The following is a 25,577-nucleotide window of genomic DNA, read 5'->3' on the forward strand; positions in this document are numbered from 1 at the left end:
AATCGCTTTAAAAATTTCAACTGCGTCCATAAACGAACCGAACTAAAATTATATTTCGTTCTTTCATTTTACTCCGGTTCGAAATTACAGCCTTTTGCAAATTTTAAATTCAATCTGTAGTTTCCGATCAGTTAGTTCCGTAATGTTGGTAATATCTTGACGTCAGACTTCTAAACGGGGAAGCTGGCACAGTACTGGCATGTAAAATGGGCTCCAGTAGTGCCAATAACCTGAAACTGTAATAGGCCACCTGGATATCGCGGCTTACTGTTCTAGGTGCCTTTATGACGCCAAATTATCATAGATATGACTCGCTTGAAATTTTTATAGAAGTTTATCTAGACGAAGAATTTATAATATACGTAATTTGAATATCTACACGATGGAAGTACGCGACGAATAAGTGTTCAAGTTATTCATATTAAATTCTCGACATGATATTTTTGAATGCGTTTGTACGATCTAGGTTTGTTTACCCTTCTACAGTATGTAAGCTTTCGAGAGACATGAAATCCTTGCAGTCTTCGTCGGGACCTAAATGATTAAACACTGTTTAGAACAGAGAGAAATCGGTTTGATTTCTAGTAGAATTGATTGAATTGTCTCTACAGGCACACTTGAGAAACAATCTCGACGTTACTAGAATCTCTTGTGTACTTAGTATTTGCGTTATCTAATTCTGTTTTAGCTAACGAAAAACATAAGAATGCTTTGGAATTTCGTAACAAGTAATTCCAAACATTATAACTGGTAAACGTCAGACTTCATTACCGAAGTTCTCGTCTTCTCGTGTCAATTTTGAAGGCAACTTAAAGCCTCTAACGTTCCCTAATGACCGAAACTACTTAGTGAAATCATGGGATCTACGGCTTAATGCGTTGTTTGTATCTGAGGGCCACGAGAGGTTATTGTGTAAGATAACCAGATACCGTCTTTTAATTGGACCACCAGTTTCTTCATTAAAAGTATATGTTTACACCAAAAACGGTATCAAGACAATCTCCAATATAATGGTATCGTAATTATAATCTTAAACACTGCGTGGTTACGCGTCGAAATTTTACGTTTCCATTTGCTTACATTAAAGGCTGACTTTTGTAACTAAATGAAGGTGACTTCATTAATGACCAAGTGGTCATATTAGCACGATGACAGTTCACCTTCAAACCGCGAAATATTACCAAGTATTTCATAGAATCATTTAATGAGTAAGTTGTGAGGAAATTATGTGAATTAATGTTTTGCTTGACGTAAGTGGAAATGATTATTGAATATTTGTATTTAAGACAAACGTTTTTGATGGCACGTAAAATCATATTATAAACCGCGTATCTCTCCTGAACTCTCTAGATGTATTCATAAGAAAATACTGAGAAAAACGATGTACTTACCTTTTAAGTACAGAGCATTGATGTGTGAAAAAATTCTTAAAATCACGTATTATGTTATTATGTATCATGGTTATTAGTTAATAAAGTCTGTCTAGCGTTCATTGAGTCGTTATGAGCTCAAACATCAGGCGGGTTTATACACCACCGGTACTGATCGTAAATGACAGGACGTTTAACAGAAATAGCGGCACTAACTTTTTAACTTTCACATAATATACGACTAGTGGCTCGATTCTCTATCACTGTTGACAGTGACAACCAGCTAGCTATCGACAATTTTGTACGAAAAGCTGATTAGCGCCTCTAGCGGGCGCCGCAGGTACCTTTTTGCAGTACATTTTCAATGTTAAACTATCTTTACTTAATAGTAATATCGGTATGATCGGTACGCGATTATGCATTTTATTCGCCTTTGTTTGTGCGTTGTTTTGACTAGTATACGCATTCCGCAGCTTATTGTTACACTGTACTAATGGCACGATCAGTGTCGCAGAATCGTGAACTCGGACGATGGTAAAAACATAGACGTAAATAAAACTATCAGTCACTTAAAATAACAATCTTTTGGTAAAGCTATGATCGGTTTCTACATGTTATAGTAGGTTTATTTGTGTTAGTCCAACAATCGTCTGCAGATCAAACAGTGCTGGATGAATACGATGGCATACCTAGAAATCGGCTGCAGCAATATTTGAAATGAAAGCGTGAGAAAAATCGCAGTTGTGGATTGCGTGATATGATTTTGATATTCAAGTTCAATTCCAGTTATTACGATGTGAACTGCAAATATAGAATATTATTTCGCATATGTTAGTATATTTTAGAAGATGTGAATATGAAACTGATCAGTTATTATTCATAGACAATTTGTTATTTTACTAAAACATACAGTTAACTCTAGTGGAAGAAGCAATTTGAAAAGTGGAACAATATAGGAAACGAGTTCAAAGATCTAACGTTACAGAGAAAGAAAATGTGAAACAATGAAAACATGTTACCTCTTTGTGAAATTGAAACCTGGAAAACGTTTTGGGAAAGACAGTGGAAGTAAGAAATCGCGTTATAACGCTTCACAATTTCAAAATAAACAAGGCTTTGAGAACAATACCGGTAAATAAATATTTTAAAGTTTGGGGTTGAATTCCAAAGTATTTTTGGCAGATTTCCTGCTTTTTCTTAAGTTGTTAAGCTCTTGGTAAAGCTGAAAGGTACTCTAGTTCAACAATCGTATTTAGTATCTAGGTTAATTTTGTCTGTCTGCATTACTCTTGAATTTGTTTTCTGTTTGTGTAGTTAAGGTTTAAATTTAACTTTAGTTGATTTAAATCAAACCCATCAAAAGCAGCCTTGGTTACCTTTATCTGAAAATCAGAGAGATACTGTGCGATATAATATTTCTGTGAACCCACTTTGTTTTCAAACATCGCTAAAATCAAATATTGGACATGAAATATTCAATGAAGCCAGACATTCATGAAATTTGATGTCATAACATAGAGGTTGTCGTGAAACTGCCAATATATTAATGCCCGGAGTTATGATGGGAATTGAAAACTTTTTTATAACAAGTGGTTAAGTGGAAATTCCCCTGACATCGTGCCGGTATATTGGATCCACATTTTATACTCTTATCTCGTTTGGGAGCCATGTCATAAAATACCTTTTTTGTAATAAGAAAGTTATCCGTTAAACTTTATGGTGTCGTGAATGTGCTATAATCAGTGTTCAAACTTGTAATATCGTGTCAATGTGAATTTTAATGAATTTTGATGGTATTTCATTTATTGCATTACGTTCGAGCAGAGAATTTTTATCAGTGCAATTTTAAAAGATCTAGAATTGCACTATTACAAATTCTTTCGTACCGATATGTACGTATATCTGCACATCTCATCGGATTGCCTTTCTCAGAGATTTCGAGACGAGATGAGATGAAATGTGTTACGATAGTAACTCTAAACCAAGTTACTGTCAACCAAGATTTTGCATTAAGCTAGCTTATAAAAGGAGGGACCTAATGTAGCAGAAATTTTTGCATCTCTCGAGACGACCCTATTTGTACTCTTCTATGTATTTCGAAGGTCACGTTTTATAATAATCATACTTTATAACACAAATTATGACTGAAGTGCATTACCAGAACCCTTCAACGTGCTTCGAAGAAATTCTTAGCGGAATTTCTGATGCACACATTAATAAAATTCAGTTTGACGGCACGTTTCGAATTTCATTACGTAGTTGACAATAAATGTTAAAGACAAAATGAACGGAGGCGTGTTATTGTCAACACAGACTTTTATTTTTAAAACATTTAATCCTTTTTAACGAAAATAAAATTATTTATAAACTCAAGTTTGAGATTAAATTATGTATGCAGATTTAATTCGATACTGATCCATATTGTTGAGATAAACGATGTTTTCTTTTTGAAACGTTCTGCAAAAGCTAAACAGTCGAATCGAGTTTCCACGTTTGATAAGTAGACATAAATTGTTGGTAGTTAATATATATTTTAAAACCAATGTTTAAAAAAATGTATTTTTTAAAGTCTTAACTAATAACCCATTATTAAAACACAGTTTAGCTTTATTCTAACTACAAATATAATAGTCGTTTTCCATAACATACTTTGAATTTGATCGAATCCGATGCTTTAATTTTCCACAAACGGACGCAACGGTACGCAGAATTAATCAATATTGCTGAAAGCTGATAAATGAGTTGTATTGTAAAGTTTACTTTTACTGATAATTATTAAAAATATTGGTATTATTTTCAATCGGTTAATGAAACACGTGTCACGTGGGTCGTCCCTCACTATATTTAAAATTAAACCTTATTTTATCAAGATGGGGATTTTTATTTTAGTTGTTATAAATGATTGCTTCTGTCGTCCGAGCGGTAGTGTCGATAGCAGCTCATTAGGTCTCGTTTCGTGACTCAGGCAAACTGCAAGTTATTTTCAATCTTTGTTTTTATATACTTTTAGTACTTACTCCACAGTAGGCACGTAAGGCTTTTACTATGGATGGTGAAACGCGAATTAATATCGTGCAGATTATCAACCAAAAAAGAAAATACGCGACAAAAAGAATAGAAATAAAAAATGAAGTGTCAAAAATACACGGTACGAAAATTATTTTCAACGGTCAAAATTAATGCTTAGAATTTTCATTGCCATTACGATCCGACGCCTTGAATAGAAAAAAGTAATTAAGTTGAGTGATAAATCAGGTCAAGTCTATTAGAGCAATAAAGCGTGTACTTTCCTCGCCTCGCCTAATAACTTGTTATTAACAGTCAAACTCGTAAAGATGATACACTGCTAATTGAATAGCGATCATAATTTTATGGACAGCCACGGGGAACATACGTATCGTAATTTATAAAGTAAAACAGTCTTTTATCTTTTCTTTAACCATTTACTAACTATAACCAAGCTTTTCAGCCCACGACTCATACTGAATGCATCGTAATTCGCTTTCTAAGTATAGATATTTTCCTCTCGTTAGGTTTCACGGAAAATTAATTTATATAGAATTCAATAACTGCGCTTTTATGCTTTCTGTGATTTGTAGAAACCAATCATTGTGTGGTTGTAAAAATAAACTTGTTATAAATACAGTACATAGTCGTTTAAAATAAATGCAAAAATATTCTTATTCAAATATTAAGAGCTCTCAATTGCTATTCAGTACATATTCACATCGAAAACTTAAGAATACTACGAAAATAATATGACAAAGCCTTCCAAAAAGTTGTTAATTTACCTGTTTGTATTCAGTTCTCGTAAATATATGCCAATCATTATACAAATCCGTTCGTAATAATATTTGTTTCGACCGAAAATCTGTTTGTATTCAACCGATAAGGGTGTTTACGAATGTAATTTGTGTGTGTAGCGGGTACATTAGATAAACACTGTTTCCGTATCGCTATGATCGTCGAACGTCCTACACAAAGCTAAGCTATTACCAGAAATTCTTTTGTAATCTATAAAATGGTGAAAATTATACCCGTGATTGTATTGTCTAAGTTATATTTAGCTAGGAACTATGAAACAATTTACTGTTTTCTAATAGGAAAATACTGTGGCAGGCCTTTTGTCTTAGTTTTCCAACTGAAATAGAATAAAATGGTAGGTTTATTTTGTAGTAGATTTAGGGCTTCTTTGTCTCGGAATAGAGTGTTGATTATGTTTATTTGCGAATATTTTGTATGTTTTCGTTTCGTGGTTAGTATTACCATTTATAAAAAGGCTATGTAGATCTACGAGGTATTTATCACTATACAATACATACTCCTGTCAATAACAGGACTTCGTATAGTACCTATATAATTAAGGAACTCTGATTAAATTTTAACAATGACTTTTATGTTTTATGGTTACTTAATTAATTAATTCTCTTTATTTATTTGTTCATAATTGTGATATAGATTTAATTATTAAAATTAACTTTTTTCACTCTTATCTCTCCGTGTTGCTATCCATCAGTATGTCAATATCCCGGGCTTAATTCCAATGTTTGTTTATAAAGTAAATTAAGTCAGATCCCATTGCAGTTCCCTAACTAAAGTTTAATCCCACTATCGTCACCTAGTTACGTAATTCGTTTTGGGATAATTCTCACTCGCTGTGAAATGCAAACAGATATTACGAAAATTGTTCAGTATATTATTTGTCGTGTTTGACAGCTTCTACGTAACGATTAATGCGCTTATAATGTGCCTATGGCGCGAAATTCGGAGTATTGATGATTGATTTTTATTCCTAGATATTGTTTTAATTTATTATTTAAATTGTTTTCTTGTATCGTACAATAGTTGGGTTGATGTATGAATAGGAACAAATAAGTGATTTCGTTCCTTTTATTAACTTATTTTTCTGGTCAAGTATTGATATTAAATGTGCAGACTAGCCTCTTACACAGAATATAACAGTTATATCCTTCTTATATTACAACTGAGATCACTTAATAATAATCCTAGCGCAACGCAGGCTGTATATAATATAGCATTAGAATCGTATCTATGGCGACAAAAGAGACCTTTATTAATAAAAATGTGTACATTCACATCGTTATCTTGGTTTCTCCGCAACGGTCTGGAATATTGCCAGCGAGAAAGCTATCGTTCAATTAATATTTGCTTGTGTTGTTTCCATTAAGAAATGTCTTTATTAAAACCCACAGATTAATGTTTCTGAAGCCAAATCCATTATTAATTATAAACTGTGTTCGACTAACCGTAATGGATTGGACGAATCTACCATAGTTAACCGCATCGAATGAGCTTCTCACCCGCGCGCCCGTGTTTGGTTCGAAATCTACTATTTGTAATATACTATTGTCATCCATAACAGTTGTAGCATTACTGTTGTAGACAGTCAGTCATCTGTTTTAATTGAACCATATTTCTCGCTTCCTTAGTTACCCACTGGTTCACTTATTATTATCGTTGTAAAGTTTGCGACTCTGTAACGATGCCACAATCATTTTAAGTAAATTGTTTAAAAGTTAGCTTAGTTAGGTCTCAGTTCTCCCGCCTTTGCAAATCGAAATATTCCTGAGAATACTTTAGCAAAATGGTTTAAGCCTTTTGTGAGACTACTTTAACTATAGAATAAATTATCTTCGGCATATTGGATTCCAAGAATCAGCGAGTTTAATGTTTTCTAGAACAAGATTGTATTCTGCCTCGATTCCATTCATACAAATGCTAATTAAGATGCAAATTTCAGTGTCCACGAGAAAAACTTAATCACTATCCTTCGGGTGGTTGTTATAATAAAATATGACATTGTACGAGAAAAATGATTTAGTTTAATCCCAGTGGAAATAAAATTCTTTTAACGGATAATTTATATCTTGTTTCAGGTTACAAATTGAGTGTAGACGAAAAGGACGGCTATGAAAGATGAGCTTATATTAAAACAACAGTGAGAATTGAGAACAATCCATTAAAAATGGCGAACAAATCGCAGAGTTTAATGGAGATATTCCAGGAGATTTTGGCGGCTTCTGGGAACAACTCGGACAGCATTATCAATGAAACTCAAATTGTGTCTGTGTTGCGAGAGCAGGCTGTCCGCCGCGGGGATGAGATGGAATCTCTGCTAGTGAAGATGATGAGAGACGCTAAGAGCAAGTTGAACCTGACCTTGAAACCTGACACCTGCGGCTACTGCGAAGGTGACTTCAGAGATGTTATAATGGCGTACAACAGCATTCATGGATACGTGAGCTTGCTGGTACGTATCTACTCGACATTTTTATTATTTGATAATCGTAAGTATTCTTTAAATTGGAGCCATTAGATCTTTCAAATGTTGTAACAGTTATGAATGTCCAATAACAAGAGCGAAATATTATATGTATGATTGTTTGGGAATTCTGCAAGCGGCAGACGGGTCCGTAAGCAATCTAGTTCTGAATATGAACAAGGCAGAGTGGCGTTGTTTACATGATTGTATCGTACACTATCGTTCGTGAAATGTTGTTTAAGCAACCTGAATTGTGTAATAGTTCTTATATAATAAGATTATTAACAGATTCTATTACTGAAAACGGTAAACAATATACAAGGGTTAGTTTTGGTCATAACGTTATTTGTTGCACATATTAAGAGATTTTTTACACACTTTCAATTTAAAATTAGCCAGGTTTGTTAAAGATTTTCAGTAAAACCGTTCCAAAGCTTTGGTAAATTCAATTATTGACCACTTAATTAGTCCAGCAATGAAAAGACTTTTTGAGACACAAAGACCGATTTGTCTACGCTGTAATGAAATTAATTTAATAAGATAAAAGCCATTTGAAATATTAGCAACTAGATATTTTTATTTTCTACAAACTTATTTTATGAAACCTCAGCGCAATATGCCCTTAGTACTTCACTTTTATGCGCCTCATATTTGTTAACACAACAAATCTTGTTTGCTGCTATAAAATTGCGCGTAGTTTTTCATATATAAAATTCTTAGTTTTGCCCCCGGTCGTATTGTACATTTTATTTTACCTCAGAGACAAACGTCTTTGTTCCTAAAATATGAAACACGCGAGCCTATTTCTGCTTCAAGACTTTTCGAGTTACATTCTTTGCTCCGAAACACAAATTATTCGAATAATCATACTTTATGGATAGGTACTTACTTTTTGGAGAAAAAAAAAAAATTATATTAATAGGTACGTCATTATTTATGCTAAAGGTAAAGGTTTTTGTTCTAGATAGAACATCAACTTATAAAGGTCTGAAGTGTATTAAAAGATCTCTTAAAGTATTTCAAAAGGCTACAAAAGGTGCCTTCCACAAAGGGCTTGCGGATGTTTTGATTGACGAGTCCGTTGTTCGGTCGGGACAGTAATATTATGATAATATTCGATTTACCCAGTTTCGTAAGACGAATACATTAATATTAATACAGCAGGAAAATTTCGGCTCACACCTCCACGTGTGGTTTGGAAACATTGCTTTCGGATTATGTACAAGTGAATTAACACTAACATTTTGTTCATTTCATTGAGTTGAGTGTATTATACAATCAGACTTCTACGAACAATAATAAAGGCACATTCGTTATCAACATACAAAATAACGAAACAAACTCTACTAGATTAATATTAACCCTTTCTGTGAATATACAGCAGCCATTAAAATAATGGCGAAAAATGTGTTTATTTTTGGAATACGTTAACTGTGTACATTATTATCATTGTAGTCGGGTAGTGTTGGTGCGTGGGTGCCCGTTAGTTATGCATGACAACTGAAAGTTCATTTAAACTTTGGAAGACATTTGTGTGACATAACTTTCCGTAATTATTCAGTGTCAGAATATTCCACACTAACTAATTATACGGTCTAACTGTCAGTCTTCACTTGTCTAAACTTTTAAGTACTTGTTCATTCGGCGTTATCTGCGAGAATAACCGCCAAGTTGACTGTTTCTTTGACATTAGATTATAATACTTCTTTAACTTTATAAAGAGGGTAAAAAACGTAGACGAAGTCTTTCCGATATCCTTTTTTAGCACCAAAAAGCGTTTTGGAAGTTTGCTCCCATGAGTAAAAATTGCGAGGCTATCAATTTTCTACCAGAGCAGTATTTTTTAACTTTCATACGCTCTTACTTATTCTGTGTATGTATGTGTCAATACGAAGGGTCTCAAGTTTCTTTGCAATATTTATTCGGGAACAACCCACATCTCCACAGAATACTGTCAGGCTGCCGGAATATTTATTAAAATTGAAACATACACGTTTATCCTAAGTGTTTGAGATACACACATAACCTCTTTTTGAATATGATGCTTAGATATTCTGATGAACACCCACTTCACGTTGAGAATACTTAGTACGTGGGTGATAAGCGAGACCATTGTAACTGACATCTTACACGCATTAATTAAACAATTCATACTGCTCTGGGGGGCTTTTACCTTTTTATAAATACTATTTACGAACACTACACGTGTTTTGCTTATTTATAACTCTGTAATTTAGGTACTGACTCAAATAGCTTTTCATCCAAAAAATAACTTTTAGGTGAGCTCCATTTAGATTCCATTTAAAGACTTAGTTTGTTATCCGAGTTGTAAAAACGCTTTTTACTTCATTTTAAACCTCTTCTGGTTCCTAATTAAATTTGCCTGTTGGTGTTTTTCCGAGATCAGCGCAAATTAATTAGCTATCAAGTTTATTTCAAAAAGACTGCTGAACAAAAAGGTGCTGCAGTTTTCTCAGCACATTTTAGTTTTCAACAAAGATAATCTTTGAATATCACCGACCAAAATGGACCTACGTAAAATGGAATTAAAACTTCAACAATTTGGAGGATATCTCCAACTTACGTAAGTGCTTGGTGACGTTCAAACTTTTCCTAAATGTAAACATGTGAATATTACGGTACAAATTATAATTATATGTAGTTAAAGTTCAGTGTTCAGTGAGATTATAATATTGGGAGGACAGTTTAGTGACCCGGCGTCATTTGCTGTTAGTCTCTCGTTCTTCAATTGTTCACTCAAGTATCAAGGTCGTTTTCCACACGTTTCGTAAATAGGTACTCAAATAATTATTTGAAGAATATACGTAAATTAAACCTTAAAGTGAGCTGTTTACGGCATAGTTTTCATTTGGCAAGTAAGAGTTTGGAATTATTTGATATTTTTGGTGAATTCGACGGCAGAAACTTTGTGCTGCCAAAGTTATTGACTATAATAATAACTTTCAAAGTTTTGGGCTGCGTACATCAGTTTTCACTTCAAAGCGGAGGTGCCAAGAGCAATGTGATTTGTTCCGGTAATGGCATTTCTATTTCTACACAGGACAGTACGACAAATTCAATCAAACTATATTAGTTCTAAGTGTCTATTCGCTCTGATAGGAACTTCTGCGTGTTCTACTCGTACATGTGTGGCGACTATCATTTGAATCTGTTGAAATTTCTCTATTAATGTATTGAGTATTACCCTGACTTAGAGCAAGCGTCTTGGCCATTTCTAAACATTTATTTTGTCTGGCTCAATTTTACGACTGCAATAAATGCCTAACAAACAGTAAATAAAGTTCGATGGAACCTTTTAAAGTCGTAAACAAAACGAACGCTACCATAATTAACGGCGGGGTCGCCTAAAATTCAATTAATTACTTAATCTGTTCGAGGAAAACACTTATTTCAGGAGAAAATGCTACCTTGAATGTTGTATCGAAAAGGCGTGTCGGTATTGAGGCTTAGACGAGCGGACGGAGTTTTAAGAACCGATATTGTAGGTAGCGCTTCATTGGGCACCGAGTCGCCTTGAAATCGAATTGTTTTTATGAAATGCTTCACCGCCCTGTTTTTTAGAACTATGTTTTTAAAACTCTTTGCACATTTACCTATATTTCAACGGAGTCGTGCACTTTTGGAATTGGTCCCAACTTCTTAAATTTATTCCTGTATTTTGTCGAGTGGTTAACGTCTATAAATCAATGTGTCACCCGCGTATCACCCTCGCGTATCGTAAAAGTCAACTACAGGAAAGGGTTGCTGTATAATAGATAAGCGACAAGTTGGCTACGCGCCATAAAATACTGGAACTTTGTAACATGTACCGTAGTTTTCATATAGTACTTTGGCACTATATCAACTGTACTTAAACTAAAACAATTATTGTAATATTGTTTCGAAATACCATAAAAATCTTTGACTACATAACAATATAGAGGTATCGTTGTTTAAGTTTCATCACCACGTAAGTCATTTTTTAGCAACTTTTCAGGAGAGACAAATTTCAATTTCGTCTTTCGATTCTCTAGCCAATGACATGAAAATGACAAAATTGCCAAAAACAGACTTACGTGGTGAGAGAACTAAACGAAGATATGATTATTTGTACTTCATTTAAGAATTCTGCGAACTATTGCTTGTTTTAAAGGCTTTGGAATAAAATTTTCCCTTCATACGTCGATGTAAGTACTCTGATGGTGGGCGACAAAGTCGTCAGACAGTAAGCTCATGCTTGTTGGAGCTTATAAAGTACTACACATTTCAAGTAGCAGACAGTTCTATAAGTTGTTGCGATATTTCTGATTATATGTTAGTAAGTTTTATTACGTAAACATTGAAAAGGGCGCCGCAGCTCATCAGCATGACTGTTTATAAATAAATGTATTTTCATCGTCTGATTAAATATATAATCTATTTTTTGACATAGACGCCTCAGTAGTCATGAGTTGTTGTGAAGAGATTGAGTTTTCTAATATTTAGATATGATTTTCTTTGCGTTTGCTGACGTCATGTGCGCACTTGAAGTCTATTTTTGGCCGTCGTTTGTTTAGAATTAGCGTGGGCTGTTTGTTTTTCTTTTCCAATCACAAAAATCAATTCCAGTCGGTTGATCATAGACGTGTGACGGAAAATTATCTCGCTTTAACAAATGTTCACCTGTTTAATTGTAAAGAAAAATTAAATTATTATATTTCATGTGTGTGTGTTGTATTCATATTAATTAATTCTAACAAAAATGTATGTTTTGATAATACTAGTATAAATAATGATAATAAAATACCTGAACACGGGCATCAAATGAATGATGCACATTCTGCATAGTTTGTTCAATAAAATACCTACGCAAGATACACGAAATAAAAAAATAAAAGCTAATCAAACTGAATTAAAAGTGGAATTTTTAATTAAACATATTTACTCCGATATTAAAAAGCTTAGATTAAAAGTACTACGCTGTTTAGTCCATTAGCAAGAAACAAGTTTTACTTTATGAATATAAAAATCTAGTTTATGAAACACGCAATCGACATAAACGAGGCCGAGAAGTCTTTCATCATTTTCAATTTGAATACTAAAACACCACAAACAACGACAACTTAAAAGAAGTTTATAAAAGGCTTTGAATATTATTATTATATGTTTGAAAAGTAAAAGAGCCGTGAAATATGCTTATTGAATTTTCATAGCCGAATTACTGTATTGTTTGAAGTAGGTATTTCGACGCGCTTTCTTTGAGAAGATTACCTTAAGTTTTCTTTTTATCTCAATCCTTAGGGTACTTTTGTTACCATCTTTTAATCTTATCTTACCTTGGAATACCGAAGTGCCTCTTTACTTTCACACTTTTATTAAAGATATCATTTTATATGGAAGTTTAAATATTATATTGACACCGCGTCTAGACGGTATTGTGGGGAGAAAATAATGGTAGCCACTAGAACTAGGTACTTTTGTTTTGGCAAATATCGCTTATTGGCAAACTGCAACTAGCCAAGATAATTTATAGAGCGGTAACTTAGACTCATAATTTCGATCGAACTGTTATTGTTCTAATGCACTTATTGGTTCTTTTCTCGACTGTGTTATGTATGAAAAGAAACATTTTATAGAAGTTGTAGCCTGAAATGTAAGTGTGGCGTGCCTTTTTGGTGTGAATTTTTAACAAATAAACTTATGTTGCTTTTTCTTAACGAAGTGAAGAGTAGTATAGAGTATAAGTAATTTCGCGTCTAGAGTAAAAAGAAAACATAATAATATATTATGTTTTAGGTGTATATCGATTTCCGATTCAAATCGTCGAAATTCCCAGTGTTCGCTCCTCTGTTTAATGTTACCTCCTACATTGCTTTTCGAAAGAATACAGTCCAATAAAGGTCCAACAAATAATATGAAACTATATGAACAGTGATATTCACAGACATTGTTGAACTAGTGTATGTACACTAAAGAGAGCGGATTTCCTGGAAACCCGGCAATTTAACAGAGCTTGCTCTTATGAATTTTTAACCGCTTTTGTGTCAATACTGAAAATACCTTCTACTGTGTTCCTTAAAAGAACTATGAAGTAATCTAATGTTAATCAAATTTGCGTAAAAATTAGAAGAAAATTCGCAATCGTTCTGTGGTCTAAAGCATACATTATTATGGTTTGTTATAAGTATTTGTAATATAGAGTACATCAAAATATATATCGTAACGAGTAGTACTGAAAAAACGTAGGTATTACTAGTGAGTGGATAAAAGCTGCAAATTCGAACTTACGTCGTAGTGTAATTAAATGTCTCGTGAAAAACAAGATAATGTCTTCCGCTGAACATTAAATGTACCACACATGACCCTTTATGTTTCTTCAAACATATAATTTTGCTTAATAAATAGGTCGAAATTTACCCAAATTCAGACGTACGATTACTTAATTTATGCGTAATTGTAACCCACTGACGTTAACTTTAGACATTAAAAGGGGACGAGTCTGTATTCCATCCCGTTCATTATATTATGCAAATATTTGAATGGATAATAACGTTACGAATTATAACGAGCACTAATTGAGTAAAGCCTTTTATTCTTTTAGTATTTTACATAAAAATCTGCCAGCATAAAATCGTTTTAAGTAGGTAATAAAATGTCCTGGGATTTTAGGATAAACCTATTAAATATTCGCAAGATCAGGCAGAAGAAAATCAGGCAAAATACTATTCTAAACTAGTCTGTTTACTATTCTAATTATAAAATTATTAATCCGTTTGTTTTTTATTGTTCTCTATTAGAATTTTCAAAAGTGAAATTTACGTGCGATATTTAGGTCACTTAAATGTTACCTACACAGATACATATTATTATCCAATATTAGAAAATAGAACTTATATATTTTCATTAAATGAAACTCAATTATTCTATTCCCTTATTCCTTGTTGTTTGTGTTCCATATTATATTCATACATTCATACATTGTTTGTCAAATCAGTTTACGATTCTACAACTGATTCAAATTCAAACATGTATTTGCTTTTATATTCATAAAGCACATAAAATGTTCAATATTGAGAGAATCTATTAAAATAGTTCGTAATAGTTTGTAACATCGTGTTATAAGGAAATGGTTACAATGTGACAAGCATTTCTATTCGCTGAAAAGCTATTGGAACTATTGAAATTATTGAATACCTGCGACACTTTGTATAGCGGGTACCAATAATTTACGTTTGATTCATTATAAAGTAGTTTATTACGCTGCACGCTGGCTTAATTAAAAACGAATATATTAAGCATTTATAACGGATTAATATGACTAGTGAGCATTGAAAGGACTGAATCAAATATCTGTACAAAAGACAGAATTATATTTCGAGAGTTGAGAATACAATATGAATGGTTTATTATTAACTACATGTATTGAAGTATTGTACCTCAAAATCGTTTCCACCTGGATAAGTTTTTCGCGTACCACATTTTCCTTGTTACTAAATATAAACGTGTGAAAGAAAACGCTTCGAGCATACATATTAAAATGTTACTGATTTTTACTGCCTTCCACTCACTTTTGATGTATGAGTTGTTTTTCAATTTATCAAAGGCGTGAAAGTAACGCACTGCATACTAAATATGGCACGAGTATTTTTTGTAAGCTAATTTTATTTTTATTACGTGTTGTTGTGGAGGTCTCTGCAATCTAAATCAGGTTGGCTTTGTGCACGCTTTTGAGGTTTCAATTGATGTTTATGTCTAAAAAGCTGTGTAGAAAAATATGTTATGTTTGCATATTAAGGCCGACCGCTGGGTCTCACGAGTTCACGCCTCGTTAGACGATTTCAACCGCTGGCTAAAAGTTTTCGAATGAAGAATGTAAAACTTCCTTTTCGTTGAATGCAAAATTATGAAACTCGGTCGTGAACCCGGGTGATTTGCAAAATGTATCTATTAAACGTTCATTCGGGTCGAGGAAGTTAAAAACAATCTTAACTATGTCCAATTTTGAAATGTAATATCGTTTATTTTGGGTTCCTTTATTGAAACATCTTATGTCCGAAACAATATTGATTTAGGACTTGATGATTTAATGTAATTTCAAAATGTTAGGGAAAACCCTCGGGAATGTCCGCGTTGGTTTACCTTCGCCATTGAAAACGTATTGTTTCCATTCCACCTGTACGACTTGTAGTTGACATGAATATAATATTATATTCATAATAAAACGACATTTTATTCATCCATTGTTTTACCACTCGTTGTGATGACATGTTCACGTTCCAAACCGTTTATATGTTTTTTAAATCTGTGTTTCTATACACTTTTTATTGAATGGATTGTAAAAATACTGTTCGAAAACATTTGTGTTATTTTTGAATTTGAATACAGAATGAATATATCAACAACGACTACATCCGAATTCCTAACAGGTACTGTTTTTGGCAGTTTCTAAATACTACAATTTCATTTGTTTACTATCAGGGTAATAATTCACAAAATAATCCTAAAAGTTAGAGATCTTATTTTTTTGAGGAAAAACTACCTCCTTCTTCTACTCGACTTAATACATTTATTCCAAATAAAGAACCTTGAGTGTTAAACTCGAGAGCAGTGCAAGTAATATAGCCTTACACACAATAAGTCGATCTTCGTAGCTCTTTAGCTACGAGCTTTTAACTGCTACGTAATTATTCGTAGCGGTTAAAAGCTTGTGGTAGAATTGTCAGATACAATACTTGCTACGAATGCCGATGGTTGGAAACAGTTCAGATATGCGCAAATATCTAATATCATGACACTATTAGACGTAATATCTCAATTCATGAATTTATATCGTCAAGGTATTCGGGGTAATAATACGAATTTCGTGGAAACCGTCACGAGAAATACATTTATTGATGTTTCTGCGTTGCAGGTGTTGCCCAAGTGACGGGATTATTTTGGACGAATGGATCTAGAATTGAGAATAGAGTCTTTACTATCCAAGAGTTCATTCAACTGTTATAAGCCTAGCCTAAGTATTTAGATGTGGGAGAATTTTCAAATATAAACATTATTTTTAGGTCTGAAATATCATGATTCATGCGACATATGGACGGAATGAAATGTGCTGCCATTATGTGTTTTGTTGCTGAATTAGATGTCCTCGTATGATTAATGGGTTGTATGAATTTTGAACAAAGTTATTACCATTCGTGATCAATAGCATTGTCATCTAATAAACCAGCAAAATAAATCTAATTCGTATTGTGTGATTGACAAATACTTATTTGGGGTCTAGGTTCTCTTTGTGTTCGTAATTTGTGTGTTTTTCAGGTCCCCAGCGACACAGGTTCCAATCTTACGGGCTCCTTTAAAAGAACGTAAATACTTTGATAAAACGGATTACAAAAAGCTTGAATTCAACGAGCCTTTATAAACAGGTAGTTACTTTAGGATTTAAACGTACTTGTTTGTACAAAAAGCAACGTGAAAATTCATCGCATTAGGTCTTACTCCCGGCTTTTCTACGCAAAGCCGCTAACATAGTTCAATCATACTTTTGAAAACTTATTTCACGGTACATTTACTTTGTCATGGATGTCTGAAACTTAAACTATTCATATGCCTCCTGCGTAGTTCACTTGAAATACAGCTTTAAGTTTGTCAACACCCACACGTGTCTATGCCTAGAGCATCTATTTTAACAGACTATTGTTGACACATGGCTTAGAACATCTGCTAGTACTATTTAGATATTATTATCCACATTTATACAATCTTGATGGTGATATTTATGTCTTCCTTATGTGCCATTATCGCGTTAATAGCAATAGCTAGAAATGTTACTGTTTATTAGCTCTTAATCGTTATTGCCTAATATATCAAACGAGTGTTATTGTAAGAGACATTCATGTTGTACGTCTGTGAATATTCACACGACGATACATTCACTAGCTATAGAGAAATTTTATATTGATATGATATGATTTTATTATGATCAACGCCTTTTGCAGCACATTTTATAAATGACAAATTCTCGAGACTCGCTAGTACCGTCTGTAGAGCGCGCGATTGAACTATAGATATTATATTGCCTAAACCGACTAATCCTCTTTATCTAAATGAAGATTTCTTTATATAAAAAGGTTTACTTAAAAATTACCTTTTATTTTTAATTCTTTAAACAAAAAATTGTAAGCATATTTCTTATTGTTCGGGTGTACAATATTTTCGTTAACATTTTAAAACTTATCTATCTCATTAGTTAATACAATTTTTTAAATAACCTTTATTCTTCTAGAAGCCGTCGTATTCTCCTCATTATTACATTAATTTCGCTGTCAATTAAAGGGATGTGAGGCTAAATGAAGGTTATTTGTTCCAGGTGTGCACAATAGGCGTGTTGGCGAACACAATGAACATCGCGGTGCTGACCCGTCGGGGCATGGCGGCGGCCCCCATCAACCGACTGCTGAAGTGGCTCGCCGTGGCTGACGTGTTCGTCATGATTGAATATGTACCCTTCGTTATTTATAGACATTTGGTGAGTCAAATATTCTCTAGTGGTTTAATTATACAGGAAATTATGCTACAGCTTGAAAGTTGTAGCGACGATGTCGTATATAGATAACTGGCTGAACCGCGCAACTTCGCTTGCGTCACAAAGAGAATAGGTCATAATATTCCCCGTTTTTGTAACATTTTTTACTGGTACTCTGCTCCTATTGGTCGTAGCGTGATGATTTATAGCCTATAACCTTCCTCGATAAATGGGCTATCTAACACTGAAAGATTTTTTTAAATCGGAACAGTAGTTTCTGAGATTAGCGCGTTCAAACAAACGAACAAACAATCAATCAAACAAACAAACAAACAAACTCTTCAGCTTTATAATATTAGTATTTGAACGTATGTAGATATGACCAATTTACAAATTTTTAAGAAAAAATCGCGGCTATAGTTGTTAAATGGTTACTGCAGTATGTGACGATATTTTCGAAGTTTACGTTCTAACGAAGGTTCTTGGGTCCAATGAAGTGTTATTAGGTACCCATAAATTAAAGGTGTCAATTGGGATAGCGAAGCTCGATAAATTACACAACCACAGACCGAAAAACACAAAACAAAGTGTGTGTTAATAATACCTCATACTTTTTAAGTAGATATTGTAACGATATTGCATAGAGAAGGTTTTTGGGAACTTTTTCGAATCAACAGGAAAGTGAAAGTGAGCAGTTTGCCTTGAGTACAGAATAGATAGTTGTTATCATAAAATTATTGATTCCTCGGAAGTAGTTTATGATGAATAAAATAGATAACGAAATAGATAATTGATGATGTGCCTAGCTGATACCTACGTATGATTTATTATGTTTCGTTCGTAATATAGATAGTATACTGACCGAGAGTACCAACTGTTATGATTATGTTACTATTTCTGACCTTATCTTTATTACGTAAGATAATCTCGAGTCTAATCTTTGTTTGATAAATATTGATCAACGGAATTTGATAGTATTTTACTGTACGAGATAGAGATCTACGGCGTTTTTCTACCATTGGAAAATCGAGGAAATGTTCGTCAGGATTTCATATAAATTTGTCGATAGCTAAACAGTTATTGATTGTCAATGGTGGCAGAGAAACACTCTCCTAATAGAGTAAAATAAAATATTGAGACACACAAATGTTGTTCACATTTAGTTTTGTCAACTAAAACAATTAAGAAATTGGCTATTGGTAGATTCAAGCTTTCAACTTAATAGACGTTTTTTTTTGTTCAATTGTTTGACGGTGCGATCGAGCTTAGCTTTTTCCTTTGACTTAGAAGAAAATAAATACAGTACTGGATAGTACATTGCAAAACGATGAGGAAGGGTCGAAAATTCTAAAAGCATTTGTGTTATTTGTCTCAAAAAAGAGAAAACAAGCATCACTGTTGTAAAGTTTCCTAATCCACGTCTCCGTAAAGTTAACGTTTGAATTGTACACTTTCATTCGAAAATATAAAGTCAATTTTGTTCAGAATAACGAGTTTGACTTCCCGTCACTTGGACGGAAGCACTCATTACTGTTATTGTTGTATAATTAAGTTATCTGAGAGTTTTCTTCGATGAATGCAGTCTAAACATGACCTACTTCGGAGACAAAGTTTAATTCAATAATAAGTTAATTTTACAAGGCAATTCGCCCGTCAACGGCTGCGTACTTCATTGTAAATATTGAATTAACAATACACGATAATTTCATGTGTGTGAAGAACCGAATTACTATTACTGATATATAATAATAAAACAAAGGATCAAACCCAGGTCACATTCATTTTAAATATACTTGAAAACTTATAATTTAATAAGTCTATCAAAGTATTATAATGCCAGCTAATACTGCTCGAAGTAAAAAGGTGCTAGGCCCAAAGAACCTTTATAAAATTTGGCTTTTCTTTTCTAATATTTAAACGTATTTAAAAGTGTAAATGTTGTAAATTTCGAGCCATTTACTTTTGCTAGTTGAACTACAATTAGAATTTTAAAGTGAGGTGATATAGCAAATAATAATCAAGTGATTTTGAGTGGAGGCTGCAGGCTAGGCGTTTATTATCAAAGCCAATTGAATTACATGTATCAAGAGCATCGAATTCAAGCCTGCTTTCAACTAGCAATTTGATATTGTTGATAGAGTCGCATGAAAATATATTCCAATATTTATTATAAGCGGATTAGGTTTTAGCGCGGTTATGTATTGATTTATGTGCATAAAGAGTTCAATGTATGTAGGTTGTGTAGTTTTTAGTATATACAAATAAATCATATAGTGGTAATTAAACATTGAATTGCATAATTAGAACAACTTCGAAAAATAAATATAAATACCCGAATTTGTTTCTCCGCAAAACGGCTTCATTAAGGCGGCTAATTATTTCTTAAGAGCGTGATGAAGGTTTCAGAAAAATATGAAAAAAAATAGTAGATACAAGTACCAATTTACACAGGAAGCGAGTCACGTGGGGCAGCTAGTTGGTGAATAAAGTTCTCAGTCAAACAATTCTTTTGCATATTTAAATGAATTGAAACGTGACTTATCGTAATTGAAAAATTAAGTTCTCATCCGATTTAGTATTTATAATTAAAGAAAGCTAGCTCTCGGCAATCGCAAACATAGAAACAATAAATCTATCTGTGTTCTGTTATTCTTACTCTTTGATATTAATGGCACGTCTCAATATCAATCTTGAAGTAAAATAATACAAATATTAATTTAGAAAACTATATAAAGATTTTGTTATTACTATAACAGACCTATTAATAAAATCTATTACAATTAATTAAATGAATTCAAATTTAACTTTCTCTTATATTAATACTTAGCTTATAATTATTATGAATATTATTTTGAGATGTTCAAAATCTTCAAATAATTTTCTCGTTGTAAAAGTTCAGGCGAGGTAAAGATACCTAATAATAGTTATTGCGATAATAGATAATCCTTTGAGGGCTCTTGAGATTTCAGAGATGATTGAGATACCTACTTTGTAACAGAATTTATTAATCAAACTTGTGGTATTCTAATTCTATTTGTGCTTATATACAAGTAGTCAAAATATTTGGAGGTCTGAGAGCGTAATAATCAAAGTTGATTTTATTAAACAATTTGCTGAAGGCTCTTCAAGATATTTATTTGTTATGGTTTAAACCCTATGCTGCTTTAAAATATGCTTTAAAAGACGAAGTAGCTTTTCAGTAAAATGTGTTTATTAAAAATAAATAGCACTTGTTTTCAAGATGAACTAAAACATCGCGACGAGCTTAGGAAGACATTTGGTACGTACACGAGTCTTGCAGGAATGTAATGTTTTCAAATTGCTCTTGGGTGGCGTTGAGGATTTAAGGCCTACACGTTTCGTCATTCCAGGTTAGGTTAAACTTCTTTATTTTTATAATAGATATAACGTGCCACACAGTCATAAAATTTAAATATTTGATTGATTGTCTGTATGTTCTTTTACGAGTTCACCAGTTGGCTATCATATTCAGAAGCTGGCACAACGGCCTGTATTTTTAACGTATATCATAAAACGCAATGAATGCAACCAGTTTCGTATTGTGTGCCTTGATTTAGTAGAACGTGCAGCTGGAATCTATTGTTAAAATGAATTATTTTTGTAAAACTCTGCCAGTATAATCCTGTGACACTTTTTATGTAGTTTTGTTCACAGCTGTGCGCTTGTTTCGTACTTCTTTTATCTTAAGTTGCCGTTTCCTGCAATATGGATAGAGTTCCGTGGTTATATTTGGTTTTATACTTTATTACTCAGCAGAATACAAGTACTAATTAGCCATTCGCGTTGAGCTTAAGCTACTGGATAAGTAACTAACACTAAGGTAAGATTTTTTAGGCATTTTCACTTGAGATCAATTATTAAGGAGTTTTATTCCTATAAAGTCATCGATGCTTCCCTGTTGCACAAATATTTTTCTTACGCCAGATCCGATAGCAGCTTTTTCTTAAAAAAGTGGCATTGTTATCTTAGCCACCCTAAGAAGCTTATTTATGATATTGACAGTTTTCAACGAAAAGAAAAGGCTGCATTTCATATAAGAGGCTTAAAAATACTTAGTAGGACTATTCATTTTTCTTAATACATTATTGTATGCAAGAATGTAGCCGACAGAGACAAATGAGCGCAGACAAATGTCGAATGAAAGTGCAGTTTGTTTCATATGCGTTGCTTCAAAGAGATACGAGATTTATCATTATGTAGGTATATTGCTCGTAGAATACAAATTACCTTCCTAGAGACATTTATAAGGAAGCTTGTTTATTTTTTATGTTTGTGCAAGTAGCAATATGCCTGTATTATGAAGATGTTTTTAATACACGTTGTGGACATTGTTGTAGCTAAGTTTATTTAGTTGTGTTAAGATATCATGAGAATATTACCCCTCATTTAGTAACTGTTGGAAAAGTTTATATTGATTATGATAATGATGTCTGCCAATAGGTAAGTAAAAAACTTGAAAAATATCGTAAAGAGTTGGATAAAATTATTACAGGCTAAAAATATACGCTATATTTTAAGTTAAGAAAATAAATGACAGCTTTTTACTTGTATTAATTAAGGTGCTATAAATTCATTTTATCAACGTTATTTTCACTGGAAAAGCAAATTGAAAAGAACCTCTATAAAAGGATTTTAAAAGATTACTGGAATTTTCTTTTTCCCGAGGCAGTCATACACAGTATATTCCTGGAATTGTGAAAATCTCGTATCAATGTTCGTTACACTGACATGGTTTTTTTTATAAGAATCTTTATCACAAATGTATTGTTTTGTGTGGGACTGCGATAGTACTTTTCGGAGAAATAAGCATACCAATTTTACCATATAAATGACCGTGAAATTCAATTTCAAATTATAAAACTCTGGTTTAATTAAGTAGTAGGTATTAAATATAAGTTAAGGAGCTTAGAAGTGTACCAAAATAATTAATAATCCATCCTCCTCTCAGATTTGATGTCCAGAATAATTTTACTTCCAATTTCGATATTCTGGGTCTTATCTTTCAAATCTTGTGGATTCACGCCCACGCTTCACCCGCGGCGATCTTAGATTAATATTTCAGATATTTTTCTAATGAAAAAGACCCGCTTTCCTCGTATCTTGATCACTTGTTCAGACAATTTTGTTTACAGTATCAGATAAATGACTGAACGTAATCTTCTATCTTAATTATTCTCGATAAATATTGATAATATTTCAAGGAAAGGGAGAAATTTACAGAAATAATACTATTTTATAATAGACGTAATACGCATGATGAAAACAGCTGCTAATATTTGCATATCATAATCTGGAAGGAAACTGTATGTGTAGGCCTAGCTTTACAACGTATAAAGTAAAGTGCATAGTTACTTCATAAAAGCTGCATTGTGTAGTCTGAAATATGTAATTTATTACAGAGGTTGTGTTCAGTAGTTTCTCCGTGCTCTTTACGGATAGCGTTACAATGTGGTACTCGCTTTAGTTCGAACTTTCGTGACTATCGCTAACAATACCATTTGAATATTAATCAAACGTTAGCTATCAACAGGTGATTGTTAACACTATTAGTTTACAACTACAATAACATAACCATTCTCTGCAGTAGTTACACCGATGTATTAACCAATAGATCGGTCATACCTACGTGATGGACAGGAGTAACGAATTTTTCCTAATATTGCCTTTTGCAAGTGCTTTCAACGTGACTTTTTTTTCAGGTTTTACCCGAGAAATTGGATTTTCCGTACTCCTGGGCGATGTATCTACTGTTTCACATGCATTTTGCTCAAATATTCCACACAGCGTCCATATGCCTCACTCTGTCACTAGCTATATGGAGATACTTGGCGATTAAGTAAGTACCTTATATAGATTTCAATTTAGTACGCAATTTTAAAATTATTGTAAAATATATTATAAGACATGTGTGTTTTCTGCTTTTCGAATTTGCGTATTCAATAACGTTTTTGTTCTTGGCTTTTATCTAGACGTACTATTTTATAGAATAGCAATAACCAATACAACAAAAAAATATTAACTTACTAGTTACAGTTATAATCATTATACCATTTTTCAACTTTAATCTTGATGGAATGACATTTAAACATTTTATTTGACTCTTAAAGGATAAAATTAATGCAGTAGAAGGACACTTAAATATGGTGCTTTGGTTTTGTTGACGCGTTAAAGCAATAAGATAATGCTTTATTCTCGTATCTGGAGCGTCGTAATCACCTTATTTCCTTTAGACGATTCTATCAATCTGAAAGTCGAAACAAGTGAAGTATCGCACATTTTTCCATCCCGTCGACTGGAACGCGACTATTCATCAAATCGATGCGCGACTGGGGAGTAAACTTAAACAAATGATCCAAGATGAAGCTGTATGATAAAATATTATTTTTTCACATAAATAAAGCTTTGTTCTTACATTGGTACTTTCATATTTTATCTCTTTCATTCCGGTTATTCATTCAACTTGCTATTATTCGTACCTTTAGGCAAATATTGTAAGTACCGGAAATATTCAGTATCTCTCAAGGACAAACGGCGCATTACGATCATAATCTTTCTCAATCCATTGATTATATACAAAGGCTTCTGATTAAACGGGCGTTTCCAATCTTGTCTTTAATGAAGGTGAGATAAACTCAGTCCTTGATTAATTAGACCTGGTAAACTGAACACCACTTTAATTAATTTACGAAATACTTAATCCTCAAGGTGTTAAGTAACTTGTGTCCAATTTATATTTGTTGGGGAACCTATTCGTTTTCCTTGCCGACGGGTATAGTAATCCCGTTGCGTCGTGCAGTCTAATCTCATGGGAATAATCGTAGAAATTTGCGGTAACGTTCTTCCCTTGTTTTACGGTGTATTTTAATTTAAAGTTACGACTGTGTTGTTCCTGTTTTATGAATATGTAAAGACATTGCTCATGTCGTTGTTCTTTAGGGAGCTATTAAAAGTAGAGAACAAAAATGGGAGTGGTTCTATCGGTGCTGTCTAATTTACTTTATGATGTAATGTTTGTATTGGTAATTGGACATTGTTGACCAAAATGGGTGCGCCGAAGTCGATAGTCTTGATGTATTTCTCCCATTTTTAAAAACGATTTTGTATGTAGAGCAGTTGTATCACAGTATACTTCGGTAATTAAAGCCTTTATTAAGTACGTGTATACATTGTGTTGCGTGATATTAAATTAATTAACTCATTTCAGGTACTCAGACAAAAGCCACATACTGTGCACGGAGCGTCGTTGCAGCATCGCGATATTAACGAGCTTCATATTACCGCCTATATTGTGTGCACCTACCTTTATGGTAAGTCACATACATATACATATGTATTACAAACGCCCCACTTGATTGTTGGATCATAATAATAAAGTTTTACTTTCGTAGAACTAATATGTTATGAA

General features: G+C 33.1%; 1 protein-coding gene across 2 annotated transcripts in view; it reads left to right on the plus strand.

Annotated features, from left to right (window-relative positions):
* The window catches only part of LOC142980144 (G-protein coupled receptor dmsr-1-like), a 45,177-nt gene that overhangs the window by 14,350 nt on the left and 5,250 nt on the right, over window positions 1-25,577 (plus strand). For both annotated transcript variants that reach the window (XM_076125462.1, XM_076125463.1), the window contains exons 2-5: window positions 7,268-7,641; window positions 17,996-18,154; window positions 23,872-24,008; window positions 25,377-25,479. In XM_076125462.1, the coding sequence (XP_075981577.1) occupies window positions 7,357-7,641; window positions 17,996-18,154; window positions 23,872-24,008; window positions 25,377-25,479 (684 nt within the window). In that variant the 5' untranslated portion in view covers window positions 7,268-7,356. The remainder of the gene's footprint in view (window positions 1-7,267; window positions 7,642-17,995; window positions 18,155-23,871; window positions 24,009-25,376; window positions 25,480-25,577) is intronic.

This window comes from Anticarsia gemmatalis, chromosome 17 (assembly GCF_050436995.1).
Source record: "Anticarsia gemmatalis isolate Benzon Research Colony breed Stoneville strain chromosome 17, ilAntGemm2 primary, whole genome shotgun sequence".
NCBI classification, from domain to species: domain Eukaryota; kingdom Metazoa; phylum Arthropoda; class Insecta; order Lepidoptera; family Erebidae; genus Anticarsia; species Anticarsia gemmatalis.